The 20,365-nt window shown below is 45.4% G+C and overlaps 1 protein-coding gene across 2 annotated transcripts in view; it reads right to left on the bottom strand.

Annotated features, from left to right (window-relative positions):
* Positions 1-13,101, bottom strand: part of GALNT18 (polypeptide N-acetylgalactosaminyltransferase 18) — a 350,253-nt gene extending 337,152 nt beyond the window's left edge. Inside the window, exon 1 of one of the 2 annotated variants that reach the window (XM_004751990.3) lies at positions 12,381-13,101. In XM_004751990.3, the coding sequence (XP_004752047.1) occupies positions 12,381-12,615 (235 nt within the window). In that variant the 5' untranslated portion in view covers positions 12,616-13,101. The remainder of the gene's footprint in view (positions 1-12,380) is intronic. The other variant, XM_013055819.2, reaches the window with a different exon arrangement.
* Positions 13,102-20,365: the final 7,264 nt, after the last annotated feature.

Here is a 20,365-nt window from a genome sequence, read left to right as displayed (position 1 = left end):
CGCACATCATGTCTAATGGCACCGAAACGGGCCTCAGATCTGCTCTTCCAGGTGTTTCGAGCAGAGAATATATTCCTGGTTGTATTTTCTATGTGAAGTCCAAAAAAGAAAGAGTGGAAATGAAGGACAGTGGGAAGGGAGGGAGCCTGAAGGAAAAAATGTGCTTCCTGCCCCCCATTCCTACCCTGGACACAGGCAGGGTGGGGGCGCTTTTCTGCCTGGCATCTCATTTCATCACCACAACAATCCCACAGTGTTAAAGGATCAATGGCTGTCTTTTCTATAGCTGGGGAAATTGAGGCACAGGAGAGTGAAGAGGCTTTTCCAAGGTCACCCAACCTGTAAAGGGCAGTGCTGATTCCAGCCACTGACTGCCTGCACTTTTTCCCACCCTAGATGAGAGGCTCAGGTAACTGTTGGTTTTACTTATATCTGAGCTTACTCTCTCCAAATCTTCCCTATTCCACTCCTATAAATCCTCCTCATTCTTTCAGGATGTGTCATAAATTCCAATTTCTTGAGGAAGTCCGTTCTGACAATGCACTCTTCTTGCATTGTCTTCTCAGCTTGATTATGAACTTCTTAAAGGAAAGAACCATGACCTGTATATTTTGTTGTCTCCTGACATGCCTGCACAGAGTCAAGCCCATGAGAAGTGCTCAGGAAATAGCCACAAAACAGTCTGGATTGATGCCTTTCAAAGCTGGGCTCCTTGGCACCCCAGCCAAGGGTTCCCTATTCCTCCCACAGTGGCCTCCAAGGCCTATACAACCTGCTCCTCAACCAGCCCCTCTCTGGCCTCATCCCCCACCCTTTCTCCCATAATCACTCTGCTCTGGCCACACTAGCTACCTTACTGTTCCTCTAACACACTGAGCACACTGCTACCCCAGGGCCTTTGCACTGGCCATTCCCTCCACCTAGAAAGCTCTCCCCCAGACAGAGTTCACACCTAACTTTCTCCAAGTCTTTCCTGATAGGAGAGCTCCAGACCATCTTGTTTAATTGGGACTCTTCATATTTTTGTCTTTGTTCCACTGAAATATCCTCACTAGGTGCTCAATAAGTGCTAGCTGGATGAAGGAACAGAAGGTTCTGAGTATGTGACCAATAGAAAGCAGGAGTACATCCCAGGTCCCTGTCAAATTCCCAGCCACACTGGGGAAAAACAGGAACATGGAAGCAGGTCTGCAGTTTCTCCCAACCATTTCACGCCCACCCCCACCACCGCACCAGGGCCCAATAAACAATTCCAGCAGTGGTGTCTACCTCTTACATCTGCCCACAGAGCTAGGGGCCCATCGTTGCCTATACATTACCTGAATATCCCATGTCTTCCATTAAATGGGAAGTTTCTGGCAAACCTGAACATGTCTGCTATTTCTTTTGTATGCACCAGTCCCTTCCATGGTCCCCAACCTGACTCCATGCCCTGAGCCTGGAGGAGCCTCAAAACCCTTAGGTCTGAGTGAGTGGAGGACTTGGTCTTATTCACACTAAGTCCCCTCCTGAAGAAAGCTATACGGACGGCTTCTGGAGCCACTCACGGAGCCTCTCTCAGCTTTCCTGAGCTCTCCATCTCAGACAGCTCCTGGCACAGACATCCTTCTGTGTCTCCAGGGAAGGATACCAGCAAATCAGTCGCTTGGTAACCCATCTCATGGCCTTGCTTCTCTCAGGAATCCTTCCAATCTCATCTGCAACCTTTCTGCTGAAAGTAAGAGATAAGCCTGTTTTCCCTCCATCAGGATCACTGGAGCAGGAAAACAAGAGGATCACTGGCCCCTGACGAAGGGGGCTTCGCCGAGAAAATGGGATTTTATCTCGTAGTAACTGCATGATCTTGGACAGAGAACTACAGTCGCTGAGCTTTAATTTCCTCCTCTGCAGAACGGGGGTTAACGATATCCCACAAGGTTGCTTACAAGGTTAAAATGAGGTAACATGAGTGATGCAGTTAGCACCTAATAGATGCTCAACAAACATTAATTCTCTTCCTCTTCCCAGCTCTTCTCCAGATAAGTGCAGGCCTATTTCTTCCTCACTGGTTCCTTTTTCCAATTTTTGAATCACTGATAAAAGTCTTTTTATCCACTTTCCACTGGATTTCCCTGCTAACATAAATCTCCACAGTCTAGTAAAATATTTTTTTAAAGCCTGGCCCAATTACAGACTTGAAGGGTCTACCTCATAATCCCAACACGGTATACTTTCCTCCAAATGGTCTTTTAGAAAATAAAGCAAGTCAGAGGATTTGTTTATTATTAAGCTGAGATTTAGATGTGAAAGAAACCATAAAAGTTAAAAGATGCACTTTTCCAAGCCCTTGAACTGAGAGGCAGGTGTAAAGCTCTCCCACACCCCTCCCATTTCTCCATGGCCCCTACTGTCTCATCAGGGAAATACTACGATGATTAGTTAGACAAACCCTACCCCGTTTGTCAAGATCCTTTGAGGCAGAAACCACATAAACACCAAGGATCATAACTACAATAAAAAGAAACCAGAAAACCCCTCTACTCTGGGACCCTAACCAAGGCAGAGCTAAATAAATCTGTAGCAGAATATCAAGAAGGATCTTCCATACAGATAATAGAAATGTCACCAGCATAAACAGGAAGAGAGATTAGTTCAATAAAGGAATAAAGTCACATTTGTGGGTCTCAAGTAAGATTTTTGCTTACTTTTAACTTCCCAGCATATAACTCACAAGGTTATTAATACAAACTCCTACTGTTTTGGGCAAATAAACAGCTGCTGATGTTTTGTGCCCAAACCACTTTATTAGAGCTTTCCTTTACAGCAATTGTTTTTTCCTTTCCAAATCCTGAGAGGCTCAGACAGCTAAAAAACAGAGTGCCAAGGCAGGAGGAATAATAAAGGAAAGAGGAAACAGCCTGTGTGGGCAGAGAGAATGGGGCAGGGGCTGCTGGGACCCTCAGTGTCCTCTTTACAACACTTAGACAAAGTCAACATTCAAGAGCAGAAAGCAGAAGACCCAGATAGAGTGCAGTCAGAAGGGCTGTTTTTGTTTTGATGCAAAGAGTTGCCATTGAACAGAATTTACCAGCGTGAGAAGATAAAGATAACCAACCATCTAGGTTTGCCCAGGCTGGAGACACCTGGACCCAGGAATTACAGTTTTGAAACATGGGAAATCCTGGGCAAATGGAATGAGAAGACACATGTCCATGCCAGTGAATGGGAAAGCACACAGCACAGCACCTAGCACATGGTAAATGTTCCCGAGTCCTGAGGAGAACTGGAACGAGCTCTAGCTTGCAGATAGCATGCTCTGCTTCTCTCACAGGACAGTTCCTGGGGGCTTACGATGTTCCTAGCAGATCCACAATGATCCAAGAGAAAGAGCCCTCCATGGCCTCTGGAACCCGACTGCACTCACCTACACAACAACAAACCAAGCCACCTGCCTGCCTGGCTCCCGCCTCCCACAGCCTTCCCCTTGACCTGATGAGGCCTCTGAGCTTACACCTGAACACAGCCTTCAGTAGAATGATCTCCTGGTCCTCTCTGTGTAATTTTCACCTTTTTTTTCCTTCTGTAGAGGATATATATACTAGGCATAGTTTCCCTTCTTGTCTCTACCACCATTAGCTGTGTGACCTTGGGCAAACTCTATGTCTCTAAGTCTCCATGCATCAATGTTCTCACCTCTGAAACTCTCTGTCCTCTCATGTTGTGGAGATAAAAAGCAGTCATATAAAAGAAAAAGAAAAAAAAAAGTTATGGCTAGCATCTAGGCCAGTGCCTGACACATAGGAGAACTCTTCCTCTGTGCTTCCTGATACAATCAATCTTCAATACTTTGTGTGCTTGTTGCTCTTAAAATAAACCAAGGATTTGGCTAAGATTCTTATTTGTCACTTCTGGAGCTTCAAATCCTTTCTTGGCTTTCTTACTCTTATATTCATTGGCTCAAGCAATTTTGGAACTGTCCTCCTGAGTCCCAGATGCCATTAACATGACATTTATTAGCCCAGGTTTCAAATCATGTCCTATCCAGATCCCTGAATTATGTACCCATTCCTCTGGAATCTCAATGGCCTTTAATGGCCTCTCCCAGGGGACAGAGATGGACGGGTACGGCAAACAAGTAGGCACTGCTGCTTGAAATGCAATGCCCAACAGTCTTAAACAGGGTTCTCTACCTCTGTCTTTTTTTTTTTTTTTAAAGATTGTTTATTTATTTATTTGACAGAGAGGAGGAAGCAGGCTCCCTGCCAAGCAGGGAGCCCGACGCGGGACTCGATCCCAGGACCCTGAGATCATGACCCGAGCGAAGGCAGCGGCCTAACCCACTGAGCCACCCAGGCGCCCCTCTACCTCTGTCTTAAACTCTGGACCATGGTGGAGTGAAGCCATTCATTCCAAAGGGTTGGCTCTAAGTCTCCTCTTCAGGCGTCATTTTTCATTGCTCTCATCCATACCAAGGAGCAAGCAGGGTGTCGCTACCACTACTCTGGATCTTCCCAAACATGGTACTTTTGTGACTCTTAAAGGGAAGTAGTAACAAAATGTAGCCCAGAGGACCATTGTCTGTTGGTTCTAATGCCGTTTCAGCAGTGACATCATACAGGAAACCTGTCATGGTCTCATGGGGCTGGGCACTTAGGGCTTTTAGAAAAGTTCCCAAAAGCAAACCTTCACAAAACTGACATTGAATGTTGGACAGTGAAAAGGCTACATTTGAACCTCATACCCATTGGGATGATTCGTCCTAGCAAATACAGTTGAATCCTTAATCGTGTAGCCAGAAAAAAACTAGCAAAGCATTACTGTGCACATAATCAGGAATCGTCTTGCTTCAAGTTCCAGCTGGCTGCACTCAGCTGGGTCCATAAAAAGTACACAGACCCACACATAAGATTCCAGAAGAGCAGTCGTTTCCAATCACCACCACGACAAATTTTATATCAGAACAGTTGTGCGGTAATTTGTTATTAACAATAATTTAAGTACCAAAACATATGACTGATTAGGTTTAACTAATACATTGAAAGGATTTCAAGGTTATCACATTGTCTTGCATACTAATATGCTTTGTGGAGTGGGAGAGAAAGAGACAGAGTGAGAACGAATGCCCTGTGTCGGGACATGCTTCATCCTCACCCCGCCCCGGGGCATGCACCCTGCATGTGGAGGCATGCTTGTGAGGAAAGGGAAAACCGCAAGCACTTCTGTGCTCACACACTGCAGTGTGGAGTGGAGCTGACTCTGACCCCAAAGGCAGAGCGAGATTTGATAAGTTGATGATCGTAGGCTCCATGGAATAATCCAATCGCTACCTAGTTCAAGAACCTTTGGCCCTAGAGAGACCAGCATTCAAGGCCAGCATTCATTTCATCTGGATCATAAGGAGCAGAGCTAACCCACTCCATTCCTTGCTCTCTCCTGCAGTTGCCCATGTCACATTTATGGACTTCTGCCCCTCCGTCTTCAGGCATAATCCTCTTTCTCCCAAAATCCCATCTTGCTCCCTTCTGGCTACATTCACCACGCATTCAGCCTGGTGCTTCCCCAAAGAACCTTCTGTGTGACATCACCTCCAGCTAAATTGCCTTCCTATATGCTTCTCCATGGGGCAGCCATCTGTCCCAGACTCTTGGATAGAGCCCAAGCAATGAAAAAGGACAAATATCTGAAAGAGACCCTCCAGCCCCCCAATCCAGGCAATAGCCCATTCAGCTGTCCAAATTAAGTGAAGTGAACTTCTACAGGATGGTAATGAAGATGGTCCAGCAACCTTGTACATGGATCTGAATCCCATGAATACCTTTGGAAAAATATAGACCCGCCTAACCCAAGTGACCGAAGCTGACCTACAAGGCCTTCACAAACCAGAGAACCAGACTGTGGCTCAACAACATTTCATTCCGAATTCTCCTTGAGATTCTACATCAACCTACTTATCAAGGGCAAATAACAATTTATGTCAAGTGAGTGGGAAAGAATGTGGAATGCATTTACTTTACAGCCTACATACTTTTGGATAAAAATGAAAAGTCTCTGGCCATGGGAAAAAGTTGTATTCTTTGGCAAGGTTTTCCTACTCCACAAAGATGTGGTCTGGGGCTATTAATAAAGGTAATTGAACTCAACTTCTAAATCCTGCTTTTGCACTCTCTCAAAATATCAATCACTGTTACTAATATAATTTCACATGCCACAGTTCATTCCAAAGGACAAATAGCTTTACTGTTTAAATGACACCCTTTCCTCAAATGAACTCCAAACATTCAGCAAACATCGTATTCTCCTCTTCACAATCCTGCCAAGCCAGGGATCAGATGAGAAGGACACCACCCAATTCTCGGTGACATCCAAAAGCTACAGGGGCAAAAAAAAAGTTAGCTCCCAACACCCAGATCTAGGACATTTTCTGACTTTTAGGGACCACGTATGCTTTGTAATCACAGTGAGCAACCTGTTTTTACTGACCTAATGCACATTAAGATGCACATAATATGCCTAACAAACTTTTAGGAAACGAAAAGCAGTTAATAATCCATTTCGCCCATTGTTGGGATGATCTTGACTCAGTGAAGTAAGATAATGGACTTGGAAATTAGTCATATAATGTAATACATTATTAATCATGGTATTCAGAAGGGTAAATAGATATTATAAGAACACTACCCAGGAATTCAATTTCCTTTTAGATTTGTTTACTCTCTTGAATTCTTTATGCTACCATCATCCCTCACAAAAATGTAACAGTCTGATCTTTCTTTTTTTCCCAAAAAAGTGATTTTCAACCTTTTTTTAGAAAAGAAGCAGAGCCTTTTAAAAAATATTTTATAGAATACCAAATATAAGACAGATGAAGGAGGAGATACACTAGCTGCAAGGAGATACACTGCGTGCAGAAGGGGTCCAGGAGCCTTCACTTGACCCTTTTATTTCTCAGGTCCCAGATCCAACCTTCTAGAAGCCTGGGGCTCCTGGGGCCAGAGTGCGAAAAACACTGCCCTAAGTCATCCATGTAAAGCAAAAACTATGTATATAATATAGAATACAGGCAGTATACATATATATATATTATATATATATGTATGTGCACATATATATATTTAGTGATCTATATAAATAAAATATATATATATATAATACACAAACACTGATATCCCAAGAGAAAAACTGGCAGAAGACATAAATACACGGCAAAAACCAACACAGGTGGGGGAGGATACTAACTGTACAGTAATCAAAGGAGTACCGATGAAAAGAACACTTGCCAGTGATTACATTTGCCCAGAATAAGTTTAACAGTAACACCCAAGGCTGGACAGGCTCCGTGAAACTGGTACAGTAATACCTTGCTGGTGGCCACGTGGAAAGATTTTGAAAACAATCTTTCATCAAAATGTCCATACTCTTTGAGTCAGTAGTAATCCCACTTCTAGAAACAGATACTTAAAAATAGTTCAAAAGAAGAAAAGCAAGGTGAAGATGTTTATTTCTGCGTTAATTATAGTAGAAAAGCCAATGTTCAATAATGGGGAAGTGGCTAAATCAATAATTGATGATGGAATATTAGGCAGTCATTAAAAATATAGTATAAGTTCTCTTTAAAAACCATCCACTTAGTTACCTCTCCAGAGGAAGCATACCTTCAATCCCCCTTCTAGAAAACAAGCCCTGAGATGCATTTGTCCTTCTGCAGCAGCTTTTCTCTCCTACTGCACCCCGACTCACATCTCCAGCTAACAATTGAGTTGTATGCGTACCAACAGTCCCCTGAGTTTGTTCCCAAATGTGTTTATACTTTTGGTACTTGTCACTGTAACAGCATAATTTAATTACATATTCTATAAACCAATGGAATATGACTGCTAAGAAAATGAGAGTTGTTGTTTCGAAGAAAATTAATTTCACTGCTTTGGAAAGACTTTGTAAAGCTAGTCACTTACATAGCAGTCTGACTGCATATGAGCAAAATCACTGCAAAGGACAAGACAAAAGTCATAAAGATTTAGGCTACTAACATGGAGATTGCTTCATAAGCATCTTTAAGTTCTTAGCGAATTTTAAAGAAAACAGAACGAGGAATCAGTCTCTGTAAGCAGGACATTGTGGGCGTGGTTTATGCAAGGAAGAGGAAGATCAGAAAGGCAGCTGGCCCACCCAGCCCAAAGACAAAGCCTTGGCCTTAACATCAAAAGGTTGGCAAGTGAATGTACAGCACATTAAAAAACAATATAAAAAAAATTTAATACACGTGTGCAATATTTTGTTTCATTCTCCTCTTTGCCGGGTTTTTCCATTAACTAACTTAAACCCCAATTGTATTGAATAAAAGGCATTCTGTTGTCCTTTAAAAACAAGTCTGCATGACAGGGTCCAGGAGTGTCTTGATTCACCCCTATATCCAACATCACCTCCCTGGTGTGCTACCTGGTACTTATTAGGTCTCCAATAAATAAAGACTGAATCAATAAACTATGTAGCAAACAGGAACAAAAGGCTTGTAACAAGAAGCAAGCTGAAAAAAAGCAGAATATAAAATCAGAGGCAAACCATGACTCTACTCTTGTTTTTTAATATGGAGGCAAATGGGCAAAGTTCGAAGGGAATGTTCCAAAATGCAAAACAGTTGGGTCAGACTGCATGAGAGGCAATTTTATACATCTTTAAGCATTTTCTTCAATATTGGCACGTTCTTTACAGATTCAAAAAGGTACTAATCAAGAAAAGGAGAAAACTGTTTTAGGTTCTACTGGACTTCCAAAATAAGAATTGCACCAACACTGCCGTCCCCCGTCAGTCTCGCCGACACATAGGCCTCCTTCAGCACACCCTCTGCCTCAACCACCTCACCACCTCCAGCCATCCATCCTTCTCCTCCCAAGAGCAAACCTGTACTAACACGGGTTTCGTGTCTCTAATCCAACAAGATGCTATTTTTGAAATCTGGAGCTATACACCCTCTCGTTTACCGTAGATTTGGTTTAAAAAAAAAAATTCTCAAAACTGCAATTTACATTCCCAAGAGATTCCCAAACACCATCTAATTAAATCATTCAATCAGAAAACAAATTAAAATGAAATATCACTGCAACCCCCAAGAGGAAAATAAACTTTTCAGTCATGACTAGAACAGACCTCTAGGGTGATGCTCCAAAGCCTCTTCTAATTGCAAGTCCTATGGAACATTCTGCTCAACATTTTGTGACATTTGCAGTTTCCGGGACAACTTCCCTTCCAAAGCAAAGAGGAGCCTGAGCAAGGCTCCAAAGCAAAACATATTCCTTCGAGAATGGAGACGCTTTCATTAACAACTAGCTGGTGCACTGGGCACCCACACTGTGTATTACTCTCCCAAGCATTCATCCATCCAACACCTGCTCTGTACGACGTGCCGGGAACTGTCCTGGGTACTCTATGGACACTTCTTTAGTAAATGTAACCTCTGCCTCTTAACATGAGATAAAACAAAACCTAGAGCTTCCTGAGTTTATCTACGGAAGAGTCTCGAAGTGGGAAGGCTAGGACTTCAACATTCCTTGGCCATCCTCCAAGGTCTCTCATTCTGACACCCACTCCCATCATCAAGTAACTCCAGGGGAGCACTGCTCCCCCTGTGCTCTGCTGGCCCTCTAAGGAGACAGTATAGGATGTGGTGAAGAACACACACTCCAGAGAAGCCACATAAGCTGGGTTTCAATGCCCAAACTGCCACGTACCGGTGATGTGACCCGAGACAAATCATATAACCTCCCCACCTGTAAAATAGAGTTAATATTACCCATCTCATAGGGTTGTGATGATTAAATTAGTACATATACAGAAAGTACTTAGAATGGTACCTGGCACATAATGGGTGCTATATAATTTTCAGTTGTTATCATTATCCTTTCCCCACTCCCCCAGCTCAGCAGACTAAACTGGGTTGCTCAAAAGGCTGAGGAAATAACAGCGAATACACAGGAACAGTTCACATCACTAATTACAAGAGTCTGATTGTCCTTTCCCATCCTCTGCCTTCAGAGAGCTGCACTTGGCCAGTCCCAAATTTGCAGACCTCTTACTTAAATCAAGTAAATCCCTAAATTTACTTAATTCCCTGCATCCTAGCTCTAGATGGCTCTAGCACCACTGGGACAGCTGTCACCGGTCATCACTACACCATCGCAACACAAGTAATCTCTGCCCTCTACCTGCCTCCTGTCTAGTCTCCCCCAAGTCACTGACCCCTCCCCACTGGTCTACCGGTTGTGGCTTCTGCCTCTCTGTCTTGAGAATCTGGGCATTTCTGAATATCCATAGGAGGCCTAATACAGTCAGTGCACATATACAAGAGAACTGGACCAACCATGTCTTCAGAACCCTGTTCTGTCTTTGCTTCTTATTTCTCCCAATTTTTTCAGGTATATCTTTTAAAGTTCAGAACAATGCACAGTTATAAGGTTTCTTGGGAAGAAACTCACAAAGGCTCCTTTCAGCTTCAACACCGTACTCACTTTCATGTAGAGCCTTATAAATCATGTGACATGGTCCACATTCAACATGATAGGGGCTACTCTGTGATGAGCTCATGGGTTAACAATGTCTCCTCACTGCTTCCCAAAGTGGTACCTGGCTCTCCTCCTCCCTGAGCAGACTGGAAAGCACAAGAGAACCATTTTTCCAGGAATACACACACACAGAGAGAGAGAGAGAGAGAGAGAGAGAGAGAGAGAATGTGTGAATGAAAATCTCTCAAAATCTGTGAGCAAACTGGAAACGTCAAAGTAAGGTACGGCTTTGTGTCTCCCTAGGAACATTCTGAATCACCCTGGGGCAAACACTATACTTCAATTGCTGATTAATTGTCAGTCCGGACCATGGGATGGAAAAAGTAAGAAAGAGCAGCAACAGGAGCCATCAGATAGATAAATTGTTCTGCCAAGTCCAGTGCCAGTTTGAGAGGCAGAGGCAGGTATGATGGAGAAGCTGCCAGGGGTCTCCTTTGCTAAAAAGTGCCCCCAAGCCCTGGCCTTGGTTTGAAGTCATCATTTAGAAAGCACAAGCCATAAGTGCACCTCTCCCGTCCTCACGGGAACCTTCTCTGGGACATGTGGGGAAACATACCAACTGTGAACACAGCAGCTATCCCTACCTTGGCATGGGGCAGTGGGGGCAAAAGCAGATCCAGACACCCACGCTGTAAATTAAGGAGAGTACTCCTGGGGGAGAAAGGTTTCCATTCAACTAGATATTTGCCCAGGTCTGCTGGGTAGTGGCCCCAGAGCTTGGCTGGCCTGCCAGGTTTACAGGTGAACAAGGCTCCCTGCCTTTAAGTAGCTCACACGCCTGGGAGAGAGCAGGGGAAGCGGGGAGGTGAAGAAAAGAGAAGGGTGAACGTGTGAGACGCGCGCGTGAGTGCACACCCAGCACCAGTGCCCCACGGTATGGGGAGCTCTCCATTGCCTGCCTCTGACAGCACATCAGAAGGGGTCTCCTTGGGAGAGCTCCCGTACCTCACCCTCCCCTTGGCTCCAGTCCTGGTCTGGGTGGAGCACAACCACCTCGCGCAACCTTAGACTCCAGACCCACGCCAAGCGAGTCTGTCCGCTCCGCCCCAACAGCTCCCTGGGCCTGGGAGTGGAGCTACAGGAGGGAACGGCCTTCACCGGGCCCGCCGGGAAGGCACAGGCCAGGATGGGTTCTCTGTGTCCCGGGCGGATGAGTCACCGCAGTGGACAGAGCTCCAGGCTCCTTCCCCGAGTGGACACCTGGAGAGGGTCTTGGACCGGTTGGCTGTGGTGGGGGTGGGGACCGCTATAGGTGGACCGCACCCCCAGCCAGAGATTCCCCCTGCATTTCCAACCGCCTCCGGACGGCGCACAGCAGGGCTGGGGCTGGGTCTACGCAATCTTCCCAGCCCCGTCTTGTCCCGCAGCCTGTGGGTTCTAAATGCCAAAGACTGGGGCCGCGCGAGCCATCTCGCCCTGGGCCCTTACAGGGGCCAAATAAGCTCCACGGTCCGCGCCAGCTCTCTCCTGCACACACACAAACATTCACCTACACACACTCTGAGCCGGACCTCTGTGTGATGCCGAGAGCCGGCGAGCAACCAGCCCGGAGTCTCAAGCACATTTGGACACGTGCGCAGCGCAGCGCGCCCCCACACCTCCAGTGAGCTGCACACACCCGCGCGTGGAGCCCCGCGCACACACGTGTGCCCCGGAGAAGCGCGCACCGCCGCGGACAGAGAGGGTCTCCCACGCAGGCGAGAGCGCACCCGCAGCCCCCGAAGCGTCTGCGGCCTCGGACCCCGCGGCCGCTGGCCCCACGCGCACCCGCCCCAGCGAACCCCCCTGCCGCGCTGGGCACTCCCAGGCCTTGTGAGCAGCCCAAGTTTCCCCGGGCGCCGGTACCTTGGATATGCTGCTTGATGACATTCTCCAGGTGGTCCAGCCGTTCAATAATCTTCAGGGTGTCCCCTTTGTCTTCCTCCAGCTTCTTGTCGGGCGCCGGCTCCTGCCCCCGCACATACACGCTGGCTATGTAGTTGGTGACCCAGCCCACGTAGAGCAGACATATGATGTTGGTCATGCCGCTCAGGATCACGCAAGTGGACACCAAAGTTTTGGTCTTCCTGGTGCACACCATTCTGGGCTCCCTCCTCCATATAGAGCTCCCGGGGGACTCTCCTAGCCGCGCGCCGGCACTCCCCCGCGCGCACACCCCCCAGCCGGCTCCGGAAGGCTGGGCGCCGGAGCACCTGAGTCCCGAGTCCTCCGCAGCCCGGGCTGCTCGCTGTGGAGAGCCGTGCCCAAGTTTGGAGCTCCCGCCGCTGGCCACCCGGAGAGAGAGCTTGACAAAGGAAATGAGGTGGATTTTTTTTTGCAAATTAAAAATCTCCGAGCCCTTCTGGAAGCGGTCACGGGTGGCCGGCAGCCGCACGCCCGGATACGCGCGTCTGGGAAACTTTGCCACAGCCTGGGTCCGCGGCCGCGCCGTTTCCCATCGCCAGGCGCGGGTTGCCTTGGCGGTCCGACCGGCCCGCGCTGCTGGAAGGACGGCGGCGGCGGCGGCGGCGGCGGCGGCGGCAGCGGCGGCGTTAGGGAGAGCGGCGGAGCAGAGCGGCCCGGCCCCCTCCGAGCGACAAGCGCCGCCACCAATCGCGCTCCGGCTCGGGAGAGGGGCCGGTGCTGGGCGGCCGCGGACCAACGAGGAGGGCGCGGGGGGGCGGAGTCCGGCCTCCGGGCCCCACCTGCTGGCCGCCCTGGCTCCCGCCCTCCAGGGACGCGCCTGAGCCTCCACCCGCGCCCGCGCTGGCTACCCCAGACCCGAGACTCCCGGAGAGGGCGCGCCGCCAAGCTCAGCTCCGAGGTCCGCAGATTCCGTCTCTAGGGAGTCCCAGCTCTGGCTCTTGCCCCGGCACCTCCGGTCTTCGCGGGGTCGCGCGGCTCAGCGCCCCTCAGCGGGGCTCTTCTCGCCCGGGTCCCACCGGCCAACTCCTCGTCCCCCTTTCTGGTTGCCGGGAAGCACAGAGGCCAAGGAAGCTTGGGGGGGATCGTCTGACTAGCCTTGCCCTTGGTCAGGCCCCGTGGGCATCCACTTCTTCCCTAGCCTCACTTCGACCTCTGCCTGTCCCAAGCCCTCTATCTGTGGGCCCCCTGAATGTCTCCAGACTTGGCAACTGCCAAAAGAGCTAACCCTCCCAGGAAGCTCCCAGATTTGGGACCACCACTAACAACACCAAACCCCTGGAAGAATTTTGCCCCATCTAGATTTTTTTTTTTTTTAAGTCTGCACAGCTCCCAGAACAAAACTGTGCCCTGTAACCCAGTTGTCACCCATGGGGACCAGGCTCATGTCAGTGCATAGGGGCAAATCCTGCACAGCAATGTCCCCAGGGTGGGGGGAGGGGACACAGAGGCACAGGGTGGAATTATGCTGTGAACTGTAAAGTCCCTATGCGTGCTGTTTGTAATTGGTGTTAGAGAGGACAGAACTGTGACTGACAGCAAAGGGACATGGCTGGGCTCTAATGGCTGACACTATTTTATTTGTTATAAGAGCAAATAGACTTATTCATATTATCCCCTTCTGCTGAAGTCACTTCTTGTCAGCATCTGAAGAGAAATCCTCTAAACAAACACTCTTTAAAACACAGATTCATATCATTTTCCCCATCTGTGGGGACATTTCCTTGGTCTGAAGAGTCAGGGAGGCAGCCCGCTGCATGGCCACCTTGTACCCCAGCACCCCAATGGGCCAGATTGCTACCTGGCCCCACAAAGGAGGGAGGGCACAAAACCAAAGAAGGGGTACTTTATGGCCATCAACCAGGAGCTGATCGACTAGTGCTTTGCTTACAAAACCCCCCAAAATATGCTGTGGCACCAACTGGAAGATTTCTCTTCACCTTTAGCTGAAAACGAGTTTGGAAGAGAGTAGAGGAGGATAGTATGTATGTGTCCATATGTGTGACAGAGGAAGACACACACACACTCGTCTTTTTCTGAAAAATAAAGGTAAAGAAATCTAGAACCAGGAGGGAATAAAACCTGCCTCTCCCTTTCTTCTCTGGATGTATAATCAGCTCCCAAATGAAGAGTCTGGACTTTCTCCCAGCTGGATGAATTTACAAGCACTGGCCTTGAGTACAGTTAATGGCAAGGGTCTAATTCTTCCTCTTGTCATGCACCCTGTCCCAGGAGGAGCCCTGGAAGTTCATCTCTTCCCAGGATCTTCTTGCACCACCCCAGGGCTAGACAGGGAGGGGGCAATACTCATTTTTCACATTCTTAACGGGAAGGAAAAAAAAAACCCAACTTTAAAAATAAGGTTTAAGGCAAAAACAAAGTACGTTGTGTGACCTTAAATTTTTGTTCTTATCCTCTAAGAGAATTTGTCACTGTGGAGGGGATGAATGCAACAAAAGAAGGCAGAACAGGTTCTCCTCTCTGAAAGGTCACTGGGGCAAGATGACCAGTTCAAAAAGTATTCATTGGAGGGGCAGCCAGACTCCAGGACTCTCAACCCAGATCCACCGCTTATTAGTTATGTGAGCTTGGATAAATTCTAAAACATTGCTTGGGCTCAATGTCCCCATAGGTCAAATGTAAACGATACTTGCTGGGAGAGTGGTTATAAAGATTAGATGAGAGAATGCACCAGAAAGGGCTTTAATTAGTGCAAGACACAGTGGGTGTTCAGGATCAGGTGAGTTTTCTTCCCAGGATACGGTCCTTCGCCTTCCAGGCCAGAACTCAACTCCATGAACTCCAACCTCCTGTTTAGCAATACAGTTGACCCTTGAACAATGTGTGGGTCCACATACATGCAGATATTTTTAAATAAATAAAATACAGTACTGCAAATGTATTTTCCTTGTGATTTCCTTAATAACATTCTATTTTCCTTAGCTTACTTTACTGCAAGAATATAGAACATAATGCCTATAATACAGCCTGTGTGTTCATGAACTGCTTATGTTATAGGCTTTTGGTCGACAGACTATTAGTAATTCAGTCTGGGGGGAGTCAAAAGTTGTAACTGGATTTCAACTGTTCAGGGGGTCAGTGGCCTTACCTCTGCCACTCTCCCGCATTTTTCAAGGGTTAACTGTATTTGGTTTTTCCACCGACCTGTATCAGCGCTCTGTCCCCTGGTGGAAGCCAACAGGAATTAAAGCTATAGGCAGCAAGGTGCTCATCTTGCCCAGCTGGGTTCTGGCACATTGGCTTTCTATTCATAATAGCTACCTTCACCATCAGTAGTGCAGTGATCTGCATTGGTTGATAGGAAGTTCAAAACGGAAAGCTGGTTTCAGAGATTGCTATCTGCCCCATACTTTCAAATTTCCACTTAAGACTGCCAACTCTTTGGTTATAAACAAGTGAATTACAAGGGAACCCAAAGACTTTACCCACAAAGGTTTTAGAGTCACAATGCCAGAAAAGAGCTCCCATGTATGCCCTCCTAAGAACAATACATGGACCACATTTTTAGCCCTCAGTTCAATTACATTAAATCCAAGAAGTAATTATTGACCCTTGAGGTTTTGTCTGCATGACCAGTTGCTCTGGGCCCTGCCTAGTTTACTCCAAACATGCGTATATAATCTGAGTCCCATAGTCTCAATATGGACCTCTTTTCTGAACCTGGAAAGCTGCTAAAAATTATCCATCAACTGGAAGGATGTTTCTGGTCATTTATCTAACTCGTAAGTGTTTCCCCACTTTTATTTTAAATAAATCCTGCCTTAGGGAATCATTGTGAACTTAATAAGATAATGGATGTGAGCAGACTAAGCAGAGACTCCAGGACAATGTATTTCTTTAAACTTATGCCTAGTGTTTGGACCTGAGGTTTCCTTCCACTCTTGCTGTAAGAGGAAAGTGAGTACCTTGAAGAATCTAAAAAAAAGGGCTGGAGATGTTTGATAGGGTCTTTCTGGTACAGCCCCTGGATTTAAACCATCTTTTATATTGTATAGGCAGCTGCCCTCTTCATGTGATTTCAGGGGGAGCCAAGTAGGACTTCTTTTTGACAATATATAGCAACACTGTCACCCACCCACCCCTGCCCCACCAATTACTAAGCCTTCATTCAGAATATCTCTAATGCAAGGTCTGGAAAAACCAATCATTATGGGAGTTTAACTACCAGCTGATTACATTCTAGTGGGGTATCATGACCTGGGGATTGAAAGGAACAGTGGACCAATCTTGGCCAATGGCAAGGAGTCCACTCATTAGAGAGAGATGTCAGTGGTCATCTATACCCACCAGATGGCAGCACCATGCAAAGCCTTGGGGCCAGAAATACCAATTAGAATTTGGGGGCTACAAGGGGGAAATGGACCTTAAAGGTAGAATGCCTCAATCCTTCCTTCATCTGGCTGGATGGCAGGTGGGATTGGCAGGTCCCTAGGAAAAAGAGATTGCTGGGGCTTCCAGCAGCAATGGACGCAAAGTTCAGAGACAAAGTCTGTGGAGGAACAGTACATACAAGATTAGATTCTGCCAAGCCACAGGGCTGAGATGTCCCTGCTGGGGAAGGCACACTTCTAGGGGAGAAAAGCTGAACAAAGAGAAGAATGTTTGTTTAGAACCTACACGTGTGTCAGGTCTAGGGTTTTTCATATGTTGTCTCCTTTTTCTTTTATTCCCCATCCCCTACCCACTTCATATCTTGTCTCTTGAGCACAGACGAGGGAGCCAAACAGTTGGGTTCATAGTCCACATCTGCCATTTACTAGCTGTATGATCTTGGTCAAGTTACTTAACCAGTCTGTGCCTCGGTTTTTTCATCTGAGGAAATGGGGAGAAAATGGTTATTGTGAGAATTAAATGAATTCATGTCTATAAAGCACATTAAATGCACTATGTAAAAGTTAGCTCTCTAAGTGCTATTACTTCCTCTGAGCAACAAAGAATCTGAAAAGTAAAAGAAAGGAGAGAAGACCAGCCACCAGGGGGAATTTTCCTCAGATCAAAGGGTCCTAGAAAGAGATGTTTAGCTCTTCTTTTTTTACCTTATTGAAGAACCCAAAGCAAACCCTAGCTGAATTACAGAGCAAATCCTGACATGAATCCTGAAACTAGACCCATTTAACCATCTGTCCACTTATTCACCTGCTTAAATACTTCTGAGTGCCTGCACTGTGCTAGACCCAGGGTTAGGTACGGGTAATGCAGAGATGACTCTCACATCTGCACCCCAGCCCTCAGGGAGATCACTGTTTAGTGGAGGAAGCGGATCAATGATCCAGTATAATACAGTCTGAAAAGCTCTAATCTGACATATTATAGTAATATAAAAGAGAAAGCCACCAGCAGTTGATTAAGGTGCCAATTCTGCCCCAACAAGTAGTTATGTCATTTCTGAATGGTTCCACTTGCATTCAATCACTAGACAGCTCTGCTAGATGGGAGTTTGTTCATTAGACCTGGAAGGGAATATTTGCAAGATATTTAATGGACTAAGGATTAGTACACAGAACATATAAAGAATTCATATAAACCCATAAAATAAGCACAAATATCCAAGTGGAAAAATGGGCCAAAGATATGAGCAAGTAACTAACTAAAGAGAAAGTATAAACATCCAAAAAATATATGAAAGGATGCTTAAACTTGTTAAAATCAGGAAATGCAAAATAGATACCATATCTCACCTATAAGACTGACAAATTTAATGTGATAATTAGCAAGTATTAGAGAGAATATAAGAAAAGTAAGTACTCTTATATCCTGCTGGTGAAATCAGTTGGTACAATCCCTTTGAAATGTAGTTTGGTATCACAGAGCTAGAACAAAGAACCCCCAAATTTGTATGGAACCACAAAAGACCTCAAATAGCCAAAGAAATCTTGAAAAAGAAAAGCAAAGCTGAAGGCATCATAATTCCAGACTTCAGGTTATATTACAAAGCTGTAGTGATCAAGACAGTATGGTACTGGCACAAAAACACACACATAGATCAATGGAACAGAATAAAAATCCTATAAATAAACCCACAACTCTATGGTCAACTAATATTTCATAAAGGAAGAAAGAATATTCAATTGAAAAAAAGTCTCTTTAACAAAAGTGTTGGGAAAACTGGACAGCGACATGCAGAAGAATGAAACTGGACCCTCTCTTACAGCATACACAAAAATGGATTCAAAATGGATGAAAGACCTAAATGTGAGGCAGGAAACCACCAGAATCCTAGAGGAGGACACAGTCACCTCTCTGATATCAGCTTCTTTCTAGATATGTCTCCGGAGGCAAGGGAAACAAAACCAAAAATAAACTATTGGGACTGCATCAAAATAAAAAGTTTCTGCTTTTTATCAGCAAAGGAAACAATCAACAAAACTAAAAGGTAACTTTTATGAAAGGGGAGAAGATATTTACAAATGATATATCTGATAAAGGGTTAGTATCCAAAATCTATAAAGAACTTACCAAACTCAGTCCCCCAAAATGAAATAATCCAAATTAAAAATGTGCAGAAGACATGAATAAACATTTCTCCAAAGAAAGCATACAGATGGCTATCAGACACAGGGAAAGATGACCAACATCACTCATCAGCAGGGAAATACACACCAAAACTCCAGTACCAAGTCACACCTGTCAGAATGACTAAAATTAACAAGTCAGGAAATGACAGGTGTTGGCGAGGATGCAGAGAAAGAGGGACACTCTTACACTGTTGGCGGGAATGCAAGCTGGTGCAGCCACTCTGGAAAACAGAATGGAAGTTCCTCAAAAAGTTAAAAATAGAACAACCCTGTGATCCAGCAATTGCACTGCTAGGTATTTACCCGAAGGATACAAACATAGTGGTTCAAAGGGATACATGCTCCTGGATGTTTATAGAAGCATTATCAACAATAGCCAAATTATGGAAAGAGCCCCAATGCCCAGTGGCCAACAAATGGATAAAGAAGATATAGAATATATATAAATGAAAATAAAATGCACATACTCTATAACCTTGTACTTTAAGTATGGTCCATGGGCCAGTAACATGAGCTTCAGCTATGTACTTACTATCAGGCCCATCCCACATCTACTGATTCAGAATCTGCATCTTAACAAAAATCCCTAGATGAGTCATATACCAATAAAATCTGAGATACAATACACATGAAACTGTTAACCACAGTCTTTCTTTGGGAAAAGAACCATAATTAAGGATAGAGGTCAACCTCTTACCAGGTTCATCTATAATGTTTGGTTTTTACTTCTGAAATTCAAATTATTATGTTTATAATTAATAATGATTCATTTGGTTGTGCTGAAATCTGCTCCACGTTGGTTGCTGCCCCACTTTGTGGCCTGAGCTAATCTGCTCCACGTTGGTTGCTGCCCCACTTTGTGGCCTGAGCTACACACACACACACACACACACACAAACACACTTCTTGAAATACTCATGCTAGTTGTTTGTATTCCCTATTGAGAAAATAAAAGGAATCATCAAGGTACATAACCACATTCACTGTTTAGTGAGAGTAGGAATTTAGCAACCACCATCTCTTTCTTTTACACAGTCAGAGGCATTTCTTAGTTTCATGCATCTTACATAAATAACATTTTATAAAGTTGTGTACTAGTGGAGATATAATGAAAGATTTCCTAAAAGTTTCAACCCCTTATTTCTTAAAAAAAAAAAAAATGCTCAGCAGGACATATGTTAATTAAGAAAGCAGTAGAACATAGTGGTTATACACATGTAATCAGACAAACTTGGGCTTGAACTCTGGGTCTGCCATTCACTAATTCTATGAATATGGGCAAGTTACTTAAGTTCTTGTATCTGTTTCCTCATCTATAAAACCTAGTATCTACTTCATAGGGTTGCTGTGATGATTAAATGAAATAATATCTGTAATCTTGTTTTGCAGTCT

Source organism: Mustela putorius, unplaced genomic scaffold, assembly GCF_011764305.1.
Source record: "Mustela putorius furo isolate JIRA1106 unplaced genomic scaffold, ASM1176430v1.1 tig00003859_pilon_pilon_pilon, whole genome shotgun sequence".
Classification (NCBI taxonomy): Eukaryota; Metazoa; Chordata; class Mammalia; order Carnivora; family Mustelidae; genus Mustela; species Mustela putorius.
The sequence above is the reverse complement of the archived record's forward strand: the minus strand, read 5'-3'. Positions and strand labels throughout refer to the sequence as shown.